We start from the raw sequence: 17776 nt of genomic DNA, 5'->3' as shown, positions 1-17776 counted from the left end.
TTATGTGGGGAGGGATTAGGATGAAACTGCATGCTTGGAACACAGCTGTGGCCTGAAATGATTTACAGAAAATGTCGCAGGTTTGAAAGAAAAAAAAAAAATTAAAACATTTAACATTTGACTTTGAAACATGTAAAAAAAAAAAATTACAAAACTGAGAATGTAATTGTCACTGACAGAACAGATTTCTCGTCAGACCAGATTGTTTATTAATATATAGAGATATGTTTTATTTAGAATACCTTTGTAAAAAGTCACCATACATTCAAGGTCAATTTCAGTATCACATTTTCTGGTTTTCCTCCACAGCATGCATAAGATAAACACTTCAACTAATCAGTAGTTTCTCATTGTTTCTCGAAATATTATTTTTTTTTACAAGGACAATACTTTTTAAAAGAAAAGACCAAAAACTACATAGCCACTCAGGGAATACAATCATAAATAACACTGAGAGCTGCAAAAGCCGTGGTTGTCATTTAACCTAAAAACTAATTCACAGCTGTTATGGAGGATACTCAACAGAAGATAAAAGACCTTCCAAACTCACTGTAGCTCCAAAAGAAATACCAGCGAGGCATTTTTTTAACAAGTTTCTGTGGGGCTAATGGTCGTCATTTAAAAAATCTTTTGATATGAACACATGTTTTTTGCAATGATCATATTTCCGTGCAATTATGTGGACTGAAGGAAATAATATATATATATATTATTATTATATATCTATATACTGTATATTGTCGAAGCTCAGTTTGAAAATGTGTCTCATTGCAGATAAAGTATTTGTTTAATAGGAAAAAAAAGAAGCGACGTAAGGCAAATATGACACACGCTCTCTGGACAGAAAATTAGCACTGACACAAGGAAGCACAGCGCCACCTGCGGGATCTCTCACAACAGAAATATTCTGCTGCACAGCCTTACTTTGTAAAAAGCTATTTTTTGAGCAAGTGTTGCCGGGTGGGAACTCCATTATACTGGGCCCACGTGTGCTTAGAAAAGGCCATTCAGCCAGTGGCTTTAGTACAACGACATTGAAGTCTTGGCACTTGTACAGTACATGAACATGTCCTTTAGTTTGACAAAATGACACAACCATGTACATGCATGAAAGACAAGCAGTAGCAAAGGCAGTCTCTTGAGAGATCAGTCCGTGATGGTGGACTGTGATCAGAGATAGAGTATTCAGAGTCCATATCGCTGCATGCCGAGCAGGCGGGCCCCGCTCGGGCTCTCTCGCTCAACGCAATCCTCCACCCACCAACCGCTACTGTCCACACCAACACCACCAGCAGCAGCACCCAGGACGGACGGAAGGAAGAAAGGAGGGACCCGAGGAGGAAGAGAGGACAGAAAGGAGGGATGAAACTGGCCTCTTCCACTTGGAGAAGGGGCGTGTGTGGAGGTAGAGGTGGAGACAAGTGGACAGGAGGGAGGCTAAGAGGAGGGAAAGATGGGGAGGAAGAGGCCCCTGTGCTATCCGGAGCTGTCTGTGTCTGTCTGTATGTCTGTTCTCACACAGTCGAAATCAATTTGCCATCAGGACTGTCACTGTGGAACAAAGAGAGAAGGAAGCTTGCCAGGTCGGACACACTCAGAGGGAAATGGAGAAAGACAAGACAGGTACAAGGAGGCAGGGTAGAGTTTTGGTGTAGGTGGGGTTTGGAAATCTACTTTGCCCCACCTACACCTACAACTCCAAACACCCCTACCATGATCAGGAAGATTAACTTCCAATTTCCTCATCAACAATTTTGAATCCAGATATGTTACGCTGGTTTGATATTACTGCCCATTTCATGCAGTTTAGTGAATGTTTGTCACTGAAAAGTACTACTGTGTGTTGATGAGAAAATCAAGTCATCTCCTTAGCTGAAGGGACATAGTGTTATATTAGTCTGGTGGGGTGAATACACCCTGCAGCACAGTGATGTCTCACAATACTGATACAGAAAAAAACACATTCAGAGCAGACAAGAGTATGTATAACAGCTTGACACTGGGGCCGAAAAGCCCCAGGCTGACAAGCAGTGATGGCTGAGATGAGATCAGCATGAAGTCTACTGTCACAACATGTACTCCAACAAACACCAATATGATTGTACATTGGCGATTTCTTTCTTTATCACACACACACACACACACACACACACACACACACACACACACACACACACACACACACACACACACACACACACACACACACACACAAAGATGTACTCCCTGATTGGACAGAAACAAAAAAGTCACAACTCTGGTGAGTCAGCAAGGATTCGATAGGATAACTGTGAAAATATACTGAGCCACGAGTAAACTAAGACACTGGTTCCCCTAGAGTGCAATTATTGCTTTAAAGAGCTATTTAAAATATAAGTCAAGTGAATATAAGAAAGGAGGAAACGAAAAAGAAGACAGATAGATCCCATGAGGTGGGGATGTTAACACTACACCAAAATCCAGATCCCAACTATATTCCCCATTAGCTTTGAAATTCTTAGTCAACAAATTAAATATACAATCTAAAAAAAAAAGGAATAGCGAACAATTTTGATAACAATTCTACTAATTTCTGTCTCTGTCCAATCATTTGTCTCTTGTTCTGGATCTGTATTCAGGTTTTGGACTGTTGGTCAGACAAAACAGGTAATCTAAAGATGGCTCCAAGAAATGTTGATTTACAGAAATACTGAAAAAAAATAAAATCGAATAATTGTAATGTACACTAATGTGGTTGATTGTTTATGTAGCATTTCATTTGATCTGGCTACAGTATGTTAAGCAGTTGCCTTGCTGTCTCTCGAGTGTTCCAGCATGCAGTTACTCAGGTGAAATGTTATTTATTTAAGGGTCTGCTTCTCTTCTTCTGATAGTCACTTCTTCCAAAGCTATCCAAATGAAAGAATTCAGATGCTAGCAGCAGTCATATTAGTCATTACTAAGACGGCAAGGTAGAAACAGCACTTACCTTGTGGCAAAGCGGCCGTCATAATCCTCTATGGCAGGCTGAAAAGATAAGAGTAAAATGTTTTACTTTGTGTGCTTGTTGGCCTAAAATTAAAAAAACTGCCATACTTGCATTCAAACACTAGGTGGCAGCAGAAACTGAGCAAAAGTCCCCCTAACAGTTACTGCAGGATTACTCATATCCAATTATGCAACACAAGGCTTAACCAGATGGGGGCTACAAATTAAGTGAGCAAGAGTAACAAGTGTTGTGTGTAGTTCATGGATACTACACATTCCGTTAAATTGTTCCTACCTGTGTGCCGAAGGCTGCCATGCTGTAGGGGCGCGGGCGGGTCTGAGCGAGGCTCTGTGCAAGCAGTCGGGCAGTCAGGCCATAGTCAGGTGTGGGCAGCGATGCATCACTCTCCAACAAGTTCCCTGTGCTGCTACTTTTCCCATGGTGCAAGCTGGTTAGGCAGGCAAACAAAAAAGGCCTCAGACGAGGTCTCCTTCTGGTTCATTAAATTGACACACAGGTAATGATGGAAAAATGCTACATACTTCACTTTGAGCTTCTCACTGTCACTTTCAGGCAGCACACGTGTGTAGGAGAATGGAAACCAGCCACGCCTAAACAAAGGGAGCACCTTGTTAAGCTCCTCATTCACTGGATCTACATGTGGAACAAATATGTAAGCAATGTCACAGTATGGACACAGCAGGCAATGAACAATCCTTCACTTACATCTTGTTCTTCTCATTCTCTCCATAGTGCCAGCCATCGCGGGCCTCAGGCACTAGCAGGGTGATTACGTCTCCCTCAGAGAAACTGAGCAGGGTGCCGTTGTCACCTGCAGCGTGGGAGAAGATGGCCTGGACACGGGAACGCCCGTTCTTTTCCAGGCCTGCTGCCATGGAACTGGACCTGGGCAGAGTCCGTGTCTCTCCTTCAGTGTTTGCAGACAGAGACAGTAGTCAGTGACATGAAATCTATTAAGAGTTCAGAGTACCAGATGCTCTGGATAACTGGAGTCCGCAGTTATAACTAAAGATAAGATTGATGATATGTATTTTGTAGGCACTGACAGCAACCGGGCATTTGTTCTAAATTTAGCATTTTCTCATTGTGCTTCTGAATTGCATTTGTTAACATCAATCCGAGTCAGGGATAATCACGTAAACAAGACTAAATGATTGGTTGACTGTCTCATGCCAACATTTCTTGTAAAGGCGGCTTGAGTCTGTTGCTACCCTTCTCCTCCTTTGTGACACTTAGAGCAGCAGCTATCAACTCCATCACTGTTCTTTAGCATAGACATTAGTAATGTTTAGTCATAAAGTCGTATACCTAAGTATTTACGTGATATTAAAATGTTCCTCACTGTATCTTTAAGCCAGGAATAGGTTTGAGCCACAATCAAATATTCCACTTGTGATTTTCTTACTGCAAGCACTACTGTTTTTAATAAAGGTGTAGCAGTGTGCAGATATCTTACCCACGGGGTTCTTATTCTTGGCGGGGGCTGGCCTACGGACAGGAAGGGTGTTGGAGTAGACATCGCTGACCTGTCTCTGGGGCTGGGCCTGGGCCTGGCCCGGTGGCTGGGTCTGGGGGGATGCCGGCCTGACTTGGGACACGGATATAGTCCCTCCGTCAGTCCAATATTCCTCCCCATGGGCTCCTGTTGTCCCATTTACCATGGACATACCATCAGGGCCAATCAGCCTCTGGAAAAAACAAGCATATACAGAAAATGAATAATAAACTGTCTAAATGGCATAACGTTGAAACTTGACCTGAAGTCTAGGGAGTGTTCATCCAAGTGTGTCAGCTGATTGCTGCCCAGCATGACATGTAGACTAAACAGTGACTGTTTGACTTCCAGAACTGTAATTCAGTTCTCTCGATGAAGATAAGGACAGTTTCTTTTTAAGTTTAGTGTTTGCAGTTATACACACAATAAAAATGGACAGACACGAAATGTAAACAATAAACACATGATAATGATAATGATGATAATGAACACAGGAGAAATCAAACCTTAATAATATAAGTATACATAAAAACATATTTTTATTACCCACGGATTTTCTTAACTCACCGCTTGGTGACCCAGGCCACCACTCATAAAAACAGCCAGCTCTGGGGGCACAGGAAGAGGCGTGGCCCCGGGGATAGGGTCTGAGATGACCAAGTTGGATTTGGAAGTATGGAGGGGGCTTGCTCCCCCAAGGCCTGCAGAGCCCATCTGCTGGGCCAGGAGCATGGCCCTCTCTGGCAGCTTGTTGGGGTCTGAGCAGGCCTGTTGCCACACTGGGATCTTCTGGGTCAGGAGGTCTTTACCCTTGAAGTAGGAAGAAAAGGTTGAAGAAACACACACAAAAAGTGATACATTTATCTATGTAATGTCTCGTCTTTTATTTGGACCCGGAGTCTGTAATAATGTTTTGATTGATTGATGTTGCTGCATTGTGACCAGCGAGTTATTTTTTCTTTGTTGCATCTCCTTTTCTCCAAACAAAAAAAACCATTCAGTTCTCAACAGTTTTTTCCTCAAACTGTATCCTTGACCAATGCCCTTTGCAAAGCTATGATAATGTGCTGCGTGGGTGAGGCAGTGGGACAGACGAACATACAACTCAGCTGCCCACTGCAGCTTCTCACAGCCTGTGGACACGGCTGTTCTTTCCACCATCATAGAAGTAATGGATGATCAGCAATCAACACATTTGTGTCTTTAACGTATAGTTTCATGCACACACAAAACATTGTCCCTTTGTATGTGCTAATTTCAAGCTCTCATATCTTTCTCCCTCTCAAACACAAACACGATCTTACGCTGACAAACACACACTGGAGAGGGTTCTTCAGTTTGCTGAAGGTGAACTCTTCCTACGCACACCCCCATCCTGATTAATGACTACACTCCATCTCACACACACACACACACACACACACACACACACACACACACACACACACACACACACACACACACACACACACACACACACACACACACACACACACACACACACTCCCAGGAGACTGATATACTTCATTACCCAAGAATATCAAATTCTTGGCAAATGGACAGTCATACATTTGTAGCACACACAGACAAAAACAAGCATTCAAACAAAACCCTTGCTAATAATGCTCCATTACATTTGATGGTATGACAGAGTGGAATATATTCAGATTTAACGGTTATTTGCTTTAAATGTCAGCAGCAATGTGGAAATATCAAGGAGGTATAACAACATTCAATAGTGATTGTTGTAAACAAAATGGGTGAGAAACAGTTTGTTTTTCTTTGATTTCAACCCATCTTTCTCTACATTCATCATTTCGATGCCTTTCGATGATCTGAACATGTGAGGCAGTTCTCTCCACAAAAAGGTGACCAGACACACGAAGGGGCAGTGATGGATTACAGCTTCAGATGTGCCAGTCAGCAGGGAATTGTCTACAGTATTAATACATTTTTAAAATGAAGAGGCCCCTGTGAGCTGTGGAAATAATGTGACTTTGAATTATACATGTCTCCTATTATGTTCCTTTTGCTGAACAATGGTCCACATGTTGACAGTTAGGGGTAAGTAGGCTAGAAATGACACAACAATAGTGTACAATTCTATAATTTGACCAACAAGCTCTGCACATGTTGCTTTTGTACAAAAAGGACAGAAAATGTGTTCCTGATTAATTGAGAGAACAAAAGTAATGACAACCATGTTGAACTCAATGCTACGCACATTCAGAAAACCCATGCAGATAGACAACAACAGAAAATGAAAACAGATCTTTACCGACATTATGACAAATGCACAGGACTTTAAAATAGCAGTGCTAAATAGATGAACACACTGCACAATGCTCAGAAATCAACAGAAACTGTTTCCAGGGGCAACTAAAAAGTGATGCACATGGCTACGACAGGCTTGTTGTTGCCATGGTTTCCGGTTGATTAAATTATTGAAGTGGATTATCTGTCAGAGTTGTTGGAAATGTTAAAGACGATTATTATTCTAAGCATGATCACATGATTCAGATTTCATAATATGGCCAAAGGAAGATATCTGCAATGATTTCTGAATCATGCAATCAAACTGATAATAATAATACGCATGTATGTACTCTTCTAAGACGACCTACAGGTAGCAGGCTTCATCAAGATCAAACGCTACAGCTGTGTGCATCACTTTTTTATATTCCCCCGGAAACAGTTGTGTGTGTTTCCCTATTGCAGAGCTTTCTTTAAAGGATGTGTGGTGCATGGCTGTCGAATTGGTGAAGATGTTTACTAGTGTCATCTCTATTTGCATGTGTTTTCTCAATACGCTTGGTTTGTTAAGCACTCTGGGCCACTGTTAGTCACTGCAAAACACACAAACAGATTTTCGAAGATTTAACAAATAATTGAAGGAAACACAAATTCTTGCTGTATTTCAGATCATCTCTGTGCACAGCTTTATGAAAGAACCCCCTGACTAATATCAGTTTAATGTTAGGAGCAATTCGAACCATATACAGTAGGCACACTATTATCTGTTAAGTTCAGAAAGGTTTGCTCATTTCAAAAGAGATATTTTGTTATTTGCCTTTTCATCTTTTCCTCTTCCCATTGATTATAAGCGGGCAGGGCTAGGGCAAATCTTGAAAACAATGAGAAGCACCGAGACAGAGCTACATTATGACCCAATAAATAGCAGGTGAAGGGTGAGTAGGTGTAGATGAGAAAGTGTCTTAATCAAAATATGATGGCAGTTGGTGTTGTTTGCTTGTTTTCATCACTGTCAACACAATGTAATCAAAACCCACCCACACTGTCCTGATGAAGCATATAAGCTCAATAAAGTTTTTAATAAATAATCCATACACATTCTTTTCAGTATTTCTTTTGCTTATTAAGTCAGTAATCATTTGTTTTCAGAGACTTTAAAGCAGCAGTATTGACTTGAAAGGCCATTTTTGGAAAATACGTTCATCTATTCTCCTGATATATCATTCACGTCTCTTCTTATCATTTCCTTATGGTAAAACAATATTCTTGGTGGTCATGTGACACTCACCTTGCCATGGTAGGCGCTGCTGTTCTTGGCCACGGCACACTGGCGGTCAACCAGGAAGCAGTACCTGCGGCGCTCCTCAGACAAGGCTGTCTTGTATCCCTCAGCGATGAAGGTGTCTAGCTCCGTCTGCTTACTGCTGATGGTCTCCACAAACTGGGAAAAAACACACAATGACGCATGAACTTTAGATACAATATCTACGGACTAGTGCAATAATAATCACAACATACTGGTGTTTGTATCAAAAGATCGACAAATACTTTATGGTTACTGGTACGTCGAAAGTCATCCACAGCTTAATGCCATACAGATTGAGAAGGTAAGGCTGATGGACAGGAGGTCTGACGAGAAAATGGCCCCATCTCATAATATTCATAACTTTAAAAAAAAGACCCTGCTTAACGTACAGACAATTTAACACATTCACACTAAGGAGCTGCTCAGTCCAGCTCTGTGCTGTACTGCCAATCACTGCACATCTCCGATGGAGCAATTAGGGTTTAAGTGCACCCTGGTGCTACAGGTTGTGTGAGGAGAAAAGTGTTATTCAGCAACTTTCTCAGGCTTGGTTTTTCCTCCAGAGTGCTAGTGAGACAAGGCAATTATGAATGGCACCCAAAATCCACAAATCCTCTTTACATACGTGTCGGACAATAACAACATGATAGGTGTGTTTACGTATAGTATAAGAGTGAGAGACAGAGACAGAAAGGGAAGGAGATCCAGCGCTGACAGTTTATCTTAGCCTGAGTCTCTATAGTCTATAGGGAAATGTCTCAGAGAGTTCACTGACCACACTCTCACAAAATGGTAGTTGACAGTGGTGAGGAGCTGTAGGGAGTCTTAATTCGAATAGGGAGTGACATTTAGGTGTTTTGTCAACGTGTAACACATGCCATGGTACCATGTTTGCAAAACAGCAGAGTTTTCATGTTGATTGATGAACGTTTTAGAAAGTAGGTTAACTGCGTTCATTTTCATTGTTTAATAATGTATCATCTGCCGATAAAAAATAGCGTAAAGACAAGATTTGACCTAGAATAACTCTTTCATTCAGGAATGGGGTTTCAAGTTTATTATGTCTATTTATATATTTATTTATTATGTATGTATTTAATATCATATCATCCAAAATCTGATTTGTTGTGGACTCCAGTCCCTTCCTTATTCGGGAAATGGAAAAGACAAACAGCCTAAACTATATAAATGTTACATTTTTTATTTCAGTCTGTGCCGTTGGAGAGAATATTTGTCCTAATTCCTCAGGTTTGGTTTTCTTAAAGTACCAAAGTACATTTTAGAACACTTTTTATTAGATTCCTCAAAGGTGAAAGGTGAAAATGCTAATGTAATGTGTTAAGTCTGAGTGCTGTGGTGCCACCACACATGCCCATGCACATGCTGCATCCCATTTAGTAGCCATCAAAGACATACTTCCCCACTGCCAACATCCACAAGATTAGTTCATTGAGATTTCAAGTCTGGAGGAATATTTTGGTGACTAAAGGATATTTTAAAGAAAGAATACATACAGCTACACCATTAGCAAATCCAAAAAGCGAAGTTGTCAAATCCAGCAAGACAGGGATGAAAGGATGATGAACGTATTTTTCTCCTGAGAGCAGCCTGACCTTATTCTGTTCTTTCTGTGCACCTTAAACTCAAATTAAGTGCTTTGAAACTGGTTCAGTGAGTTACCTCAGTACTGGCACAGCGTTCAGTTAAAGGGCTGACTGCACCTCAACAAGGTAAAGGGCCCGCTCCTCTTGTCAAATCCATATGGCCCAATTTCCCATCCATTCAAAAGGTCACCAGAGTAACCCAAGACAATGAGCGTGCAGTGGGAAAAGCCAAAGCAGACACCATCCCCATTATATCTGAGCGACCTCAGGTTACATCATAGCTGGTATGACTTGCTCTGCAAAGGTTATGAATATAAAGAAAAAAAACTTGCAACACATCCATGCAGTTCTCACTTTCAGACTTTCAGCAGAGCCGCCTCCCTGTGTATCCCCTTACACTGACATAATGAGGACAGGAGAAACCCTGACACAAATATGACATTTTTGCACTGAACACTAATATAGCTTCTAGTAATTACAAGTACTGGGAAAGGGAATTCACACCCTTCAACAAAGTGAAGCTTGTTATGAGCTGCTTAGGTCTGCTCTTCTGTTCCTTCATCATCAGCACTCTTTGGAAATCAAAATGATTGCATTGTATCGCTCCAGGGTACAAAACAAAAAGGCACCTTCAGTACCTGCTTGAATCTGCTGTGTATGTTAGTCAGTGCTAATCTACTGCACTGTCTTGCAACACCTTTTTCTGCTTTTGTATGAATCCAGGTTGGAATCGCTTTTCAATTTTATGACACCAAGCGGGATAAACTTAAACTTAATCAAACATCTCCAGATATTAAATTCTGAATCCTGACCTCTGTTCCTCTATCTCCGTCTGAGCTCTTATTCACAGCCTGGGCAGTGTAAAGGACTTTATCTAGATGAAAGCCCTTTCTACTAGTACCTTGGTCCACTCCATTGAACTACATAATGAGCTGATTAGCATTTTGGCAGGGTCTGTACCCATTGATGAGATGGCACAGTGAAAGAGCCTGTAGGCAAAGGGAGGACAAGCAGGGGAGGATAGAGAGACAAAGAGACGGACAGAGAAGTGGGAGAGCAACAGTGAGCAGTGGGAGAGAGAGAGAGGAAGGTAGCGAGCGATCAATGAAATGCGGCCGCCATCTGTGACCGCTGCCGGGGTGCGCTCAGACACACTTTACTTTTTAATGAAAAGAGAGGAGATAAAAAAGAAACTTGGTGCTGCTCTCATCTGCTAGAATAACACAGATGTGGTGGAGGAGGAGGAGGAGGAGGAGGAGGAATAGTTGATTTTGCCTTAGCAACTTTACTTTATCAACTACCTTGTGCTGCCAGAACCCATCTCTGTAAATACTCCTGGGTTGCGTTCCGATAATCCAAAAATCAGCTCCTAAATTCTAACCCTATCTCCTATTCCTCGACCTCTGAGTGAAACGTCACGGGGTTAAGGGATAGTGGATAGGAGAATTCAAAAGGACTTAACACCTATCACTGTGTATATCACCATTCAAACATCTTTTAAAAGTTGAACAAACTCCACACAGCTCAGTGAAATGTTGACTTTATTTGATCATTTCAGTAAAAACTAACGTTCATATTTCTCTTTTTGATTATAATACTGATGAACGTTCAAAACAAAGCACTTTGGCAACTTACCACATACGTTTTAAAATGCTTAATAAGCACCGTAACTTTCATGATATCATTTCTCCGTCATAATCGTTTGTTTCCGTGAACGGCCGACTGTTGTGTGACGCAAATGCTGCGGCTGTAAGGCATTGTGGGGCAGCATTTTCTCCTCTCCTTTCGGTAAGGGAGGTCCAGTGGTTCCTAAGCTAAAGGAGGTTATAAAGGAAGTTTGAAACCTCCTTTCCTTTCATTTGGAGAATTGCAATGGCACTTAACATGGCTGCCACTGACGTACTTCCGGGTCATTTCACTTGGTTAGGAAGGTTCCTAAGCTAAAGGGACTATTGGAACACAACCCTGGACCACATTGGTGTAGTCGGTCACTTTCTAAGTCTCTCCAGATGGATGTCATTGTTAAACACAGATTCTTGAGGGAGTGCTCTCTTCCTCTCCGTGTGTTGCTCTCCCCGGGGGACTGATACAGGACTTGACTTTTTACTCACACGCCCACAGCTGTGATATGATCAGTGAAAGGGAGCAGGCTGAAAATGAGAAAAGGAGATTGATTTTCCTTTCTCTGCTAACTGACTGTGTTATGAGTCCTGTGCCTGATGCGCTCCCCCCTCTGAGCAGATGGGCCCAATTGATCAGTCATACAGACCCAGTAAGAGTCGCAATGTCCAATATGCACATGGTGGAATTGCTATAGTGACTTCCACATTTTATGTGGAACAGTTTTACCTGTGGATAAAACCGCTATCTCTAACGGCCCGTCCACACATAGGCGTGCGTTGACGCTTCACCATTCACTTTGAATGGGGTGACGTCACTTTTCGCCGAACTGCATTGTGGGAAGCGACGAGGAGCTTTGCTGACGTGGCTCGCTGCAAAAGTTGAGCAATGTTCAACTTTTGAAGCCTCGGCAGAAGCGTCAGCCAATCGAATCATATGCCAGTACCAGATCTGGCCAATCAAACCGTTGCTTGTGTGTCAGGGGCGGGAGATTCATGTGATTGGTTGTTAGTCGCGTTTCAGACACGCCCGCTGGCAAGCTTCAACGCACGCCGCTGTGTGGATGGGCCGTAATGGCCTTTCAAGACAAACTTGCATCACTACTCATGAGCCTATAAAAAAATGTAAAATTATCACTAGGTCCAAAACATTGCTTCTCATCTATGGGCCACTAATATGGATGTATACCTTAATGGTTTGCAATAAAGTTAATCCTGCATTCCTGTTTCTGTTCATTACACTTTGCTACACCCTTCTTTACAGATGTCTAATCATCAAACACAAGAGGCATTCAGGAACATGCAACAACTTGCCATTCCTGACTGAGTTCACTAAGCCAGTAAGTCTCTAACAGCCCTCCCATCCCAAGCCCTGCCTCCTGCAAAACTGGACTACTGCACACACTTCTTTGACGCCTTAAGATGACACTTCATGCAACATCTCCACATGGCATGATGGCATCCCTAACACAGTGGAACAAACTCAATGTGACACAGCTGTCAGATCAACCATCACTGTCATACCAACCCAGACAGGCAAGGCTAGAGGTGTGTGTGTGTGTGTGTGTGTGTGTGTGTGTGTGTGTGTGTGTGTGTGTGTGGGATTGTAAAAACTCACAGAACTCTACAAAACATAGCATCCCTAAGTGAAGGTAAAAAATGTGTTTCTTGTGCAGTTATTGATCGGATTCTGTCATGGGCAGCCACACCTAACAATGAGAGCAACAGCAGCTGAGTTATTACCCTGCAAGCCTTGACCCGTTTGCTTTTTGTTCTCGCCCCTCCAGGTTGTCAGACTTTCTGATTTGAAGGAACTCATTGTGAAGGAACAGCCGTCACACTATTCTCCTGAGTCATTGTATTCTCATTCTGACAGTGACACTGGCGAAAGGACTGAGACAATGGAGTACATGACTTGTAAACATTAGCAACATTTACCGCAGGGAAAGCAAACAGTAAGGTTTAATACACACCGAGATGCTATTTGTGTGTCTATGTGGAGAAATACAACCGTCAGTACTTCCCCTGTCAAGTAGGCGGTCGAGAGATGAAAACCTAATAAACTAAAACTAATTAAGTTATGTCCAACACCGAGGGTTCATTGCAACTCATCAAAATTCATTTCGACTGAGCTGCTCTGTAGGGAGGTAGCTTTGCTATGGAAATAATCACAGGAATGATGATGCCCAAAGCACATACTGCTATCCCTGGTTCCCTCAGAGAATCATGCCACTGCTCCGGTTTGACATAAAACCATTTTGACAAGTTGTGAATGTTTGCCAACTGAATCTGTAGCGATACATATTTGATACAAAAGTTTGAACAATGTATCCATATGCAGTGAAGCAGTTACATAAACTCACTCCAAACACCGAACCACCTTTACCAAAATGTTATATATTTACATGGTTTTTGTTAATAAAAACACACTTAAACTCCTAAACAGATTTATCAATTTCTACAGCAGATTCCAAAGGCATAATATATTTCACATGACTCTCAGTGTCTGTCAACCTTATTAAAAACCAGAAGTTCTGCCCTAACAAACAGACATTTAAAAATATAAAAACAGAACAGAAGGATTCTCAATGATACTAAACACACATACTGTATGATTCTTATATAAAGTCTAAGAAAATTGTGATATTGTTAATAGTGTTAGCGTATAAGTAATGTACACTTTCTGTACATGACAGAAACTGTACTATTGACTGAGGTAAATGCATATCAAATACTATACTAATACTTTTTATTATCATCTTAAATCTCTCTTTAATATTTTTTCTACGTGGCGTATGTGTGAAAGATTGGCACGGCCACACAATTTATAATCAAACCTCCTCTATTTGCCTTCCCACTCAGGGCAACTCGTCACCACTGCCTCCACCCCCAGCCTTGCTGTTTTTCAAATTCACTTTACTTTATGTAGAGAAAAGTCATTTCTTTGCACCAAGACTCATACATATCTAATCCAACATTCACCCACATGCAAGCATTCTCTCCTTTTATCTTCTTTAACAATAGCCCTTCACATTGGAAAACATTTTTAACAGTTCAATTTGAGACATCTTCTTCCTAATTGTTTAATTCTGAGAATAAATAGCTTTTTTGTGGAAATCCCCCAGCAAGACGCTCACCTGCATCTCCTTCTCTCCGTACTTGGAGGGGTTCTTGCTGCCCTGGCTCTTCCTGCGCAGCTTCTTCAATTCAGCCTGGCACTTCTCCAGACTTTCCCCTTTGTTCTTGTGTTCCAACTGGTATTTCTTCAGGGCAGCCTACATGGGGCAACAGGCAGAGCACAAACACACATTTAGGACAACACATTAAAAAGCCTGAGTGGCAGGTGGTGGGATATAATTGAGAAAAATATGCAGCATTTCTGCCAACCTATTTCTGAAGGCTTTTATAGATTCAATTAATTTCACTACAGTATGAAACAACATCTCACAGGGTCTTGAAACCAGCTGTATATACTTCATTTACAGTTGTTAAATTATTTATGTGTGGAATTGTTTTGAAGGCTCCTTCTTGGTGTGTTCAAGAAGGCTCCGTCATCATAAAGCAATCTTTTTAATCAAAGAAACACATTTCACAAGATTCTTTACAAGATGTTTTGTTTTTTTTGCTTGGTTTTGCAACAACTCAGCTCCTGATGACGTCTTTTAAAAACATCCACTGTTAGTTTCTTCCCATCCCAAAAAACAGCCTGCAAAGCTAAATGCCAAATGTGTGATTTGCAGAACAGGCAAAAACAACTGGCCTAATCCTTTTACAGCCTGAGTTTTTTATTTATTTAATTCATTTAATTTGCTTATTTAATTATTTATTTATGGAGAATAACAACTTTGTTTCTGGGCTGAACCAGCTCTGTTGCCATGGCAACAGTGTCTGTTGCGACAAAGCTTGTGTGGTTTCTGCACGAGGCAGAATTGGCTTAGGAGAGCTCCTGCATGAGGGTTCAACAACCACATTTGCATACTGCAAGGCACCAAGGATTTAGGTGTGCTCGAGGTGTTGTTTGGACCAATAGAAAGTCCGAAAAATAAGTGGTTATTGTCACTGAAAGACCATCATGTATGACACCTGATATTAGATCTGTACCTCTGAGCCTGACTGAAAATCTCTAGTGACCTAATAGCTATTGATTTAAATAAATGTTGGAATGTCCATTCTCCAGGTCAGGAGCTTCTATTGATTGTCTAAATGCTCACATTGTTCCTCACAAAATAGGCCAAACTATGCTTTTGCACTGGTGCTCTCTTTGTAAACAAAAATAATTCACACATCACTTTCCCAATAATCCATGCTTTCCTTCCCTGGCAGGGGTAAAGCAATAAACCAATACGTCTGGCTCTGCTATTCAGCTGAAGCTGACTTCCCCCCCCCCAGTGGAAAACCCCCAGCACATACAGTAAAGTTAGTAATGGTAACGTGAAACACAATTCCACATATTGAAAACGTTGCTTTTAGTTTGCAGGGTGAAATAAGGATAACACGATAATATCCCTATAGTGCCGGTCTCATTGAGCGAGAGTGTTCCTCCTAATTAACTAATCAAAAGCTTGTTGACTTTTGTTTACAGCGGCGGTAACCCCAACTCTCAATCACCGGCTACCTCTGCAGACAGATAATTAGTGTGATTAAATCTGATTAGAAACAGAGTGGACAGTAGATACACGTTGGCATCTCTCTTTTCCTGTTCGGTTTATCTGAAAGAAATGCTTCTATTCATCTCTGAATTTTAGGTTAACGCCAACATTCTGACCTCAGTGTTGTAAAAATCTCACGTAAGCCATTATGTGAGACAAGAAAAAGATAGACCGAGACAGAAGGAGAACAAAGAGCGAAGCATCGCTGGGAACAGCACACACTTCAGTCTTTGCTTTCAGTCTTTCTGAAGTCAAATTTTCTGATGATTAATTCACAAAGTCTGAAGTAAAATGACTGCTATTATCACTGCGGTAGATCTGTATGAAATTCATTAAAAGTAATGGATGTTAAAACCTCAAGGATATGCAGCCATAGCAATGTCTAAATTGTTGTATGTATCTAGACTAATGTAATATAATTATGATATGTATATCGTTTTTGACAGCTAACATAATGGATTATTCCAGTGTTTTTTATCTGAGCCTCTCATTACAACATCTGATGTTACTGATAAGTCTCCCTGTTAGGTCAAAAGGCCAGAACCTAGAAACTATCTTCTTTTCTCAGTTGCCAATCGCAATATTGTATTACTGTAGGTGAGTTTGAGTGCGTTTATGGGAGTAATCTGCAGCGGCTCATAACGTGTTCCTTCTAACAGCATAACATAATAATGGCAATGTATCCCATCCCCCAAAACAACGTGCAGCTCTACACTCAGGCTGCAACCCACTCATTCTAAAGATATCACATGTAGACCAGCTCCACAGTGTGCACACACAAGCACACACACACACACATGCGCGCACACACATGCATGCGCACACACACACACATCCATGCGCACACACACACTCCAGGAGGGCTTTATTTTAGTCATTTTACCCTTAGCCATTAAGTAGATGTGAAATGTTTGTATAAATTAGGCCTTGGTAGATTTGATGTATTGGTATATAAAGTGGTAAAAATGTGCTTAAATATTGAGTGCCCTATTGGAGTGAGGCTGTCAACACAGATACTCACAGTCAGATAACGAGAATCCAGGTCCACCTTCTTCTCCAGCTCAGAGAGCAGCTCGTTGTGGAAGGATTTCAACTGGAGAGAAAACACAAACACACAAAATGCATTAACAAATCATTCATGGAGGGTCCCCTTAGAGACCGAGATCAGAGACAAAGTTATCCATATTAAGTTGTTTGCAATATACAAATAGGTTATTCAAATACAAGGGTTATTCTCATTTACTCTGTCACTGAATGAATGTTTTATCAACAAAGTCTCGGCCTGTGAAGCTTCTCTCAGCTTGCAAATCACTGTCACTGTCACTTATTCAGCGCTATCTGACACAAAATTCAGTCACTTGATTGTAAACTGCCCTGCCTGAAGGAAGAGCAATAAAAGCAGAATAAACGGTGAATCTCTTCTCATTATGTTCTTTATACCACCTGTGTAACATCGTCAGTCAGCTGTAGGGCTGTCCCGAATACCATTTTTCGGGCTGTTGTTTTATAGTTATTTGTTAATGTAACCCAATTTGTGTTCTTTGAAATTGAAAAGGATATCGCATTGTGTTTGATACTTTCGTTGCAGTTGAATAGTCCTATTTATGGACATGCTTTTATTTTGAAGGAGAGTTAGCGCTGTTGACAGGAAGTTGTTGTTGCTTTGGAAACAACGTGACGGAGATTAACGGAGAAAAGTAATATCTACATATAAAGACGGAGAAAGTACAGATGTAGCACTGAATTTCAGACTCCAGTTTACAGCTTCCTGCCTACGACCTGCCTAAGACCAGTATAGAGGAATGTTAAGCCCTCCCACTATTTTCCAAGAGGGCGTTGCCAGATTTTCAATTTCAGGTTT

At 41.3% G+C, this 17776-nt stretch overlaps 1 protein-coding gene across 1 annotated transcript; it reads right to left on the bottom strand.

Annotated features, from left to right (window-relative positions):
• Positions 1 to 202: 202 nt before the first annotated feature.
• On the bottom strand, positions 203 to 17008 carry LOC104958274 (brain-specific angiogenesis inhibitor 1-associated protein 2-like; the record flags this gene model as incomplete). The annotated part of the gene is made up of 10 exons (XM_010785994.1): positions 203 to 1270; positions 2969 to 3006; positions 3263 to 3416; positions 3511 to 3579; positions 3695 to 3896; positions 4446 to 4677; positions 5052 to 5294; positions 8026 to 8178; positions 14404 to 14541; positions 16937 to 17008. Coding segments are annotated over 10 exons (1386 nt in total), but the record flags the coding sequence as incomplete, so codon positions are not given.
• Positions 17009 to 17776: the final 768 nt, after the last annotated feature.

Source organism: Notothenia coriiceps, unplaced genomic scaffold (genome assembly GCF_000735185.1).
Source record: "Notothenia coriiceps isolate Sejong01 unplaced genomic scaffold, NC01 NC01_scaffold00028558, whole genome shotgun sequence".
NCBI classification, from domain to species: domain Eukaryota; kingdom Metazoa; phylum Chordata; class Actinopteri; order Perciformes; family Nototheniidae; genus Notothenia; species Notothenia coriiceps.
The sequence above is the reverse complement of the archived record's forward strand: the minus strand, read 5'-3'. Positions and strand labels throughout refer to the sequence as shown.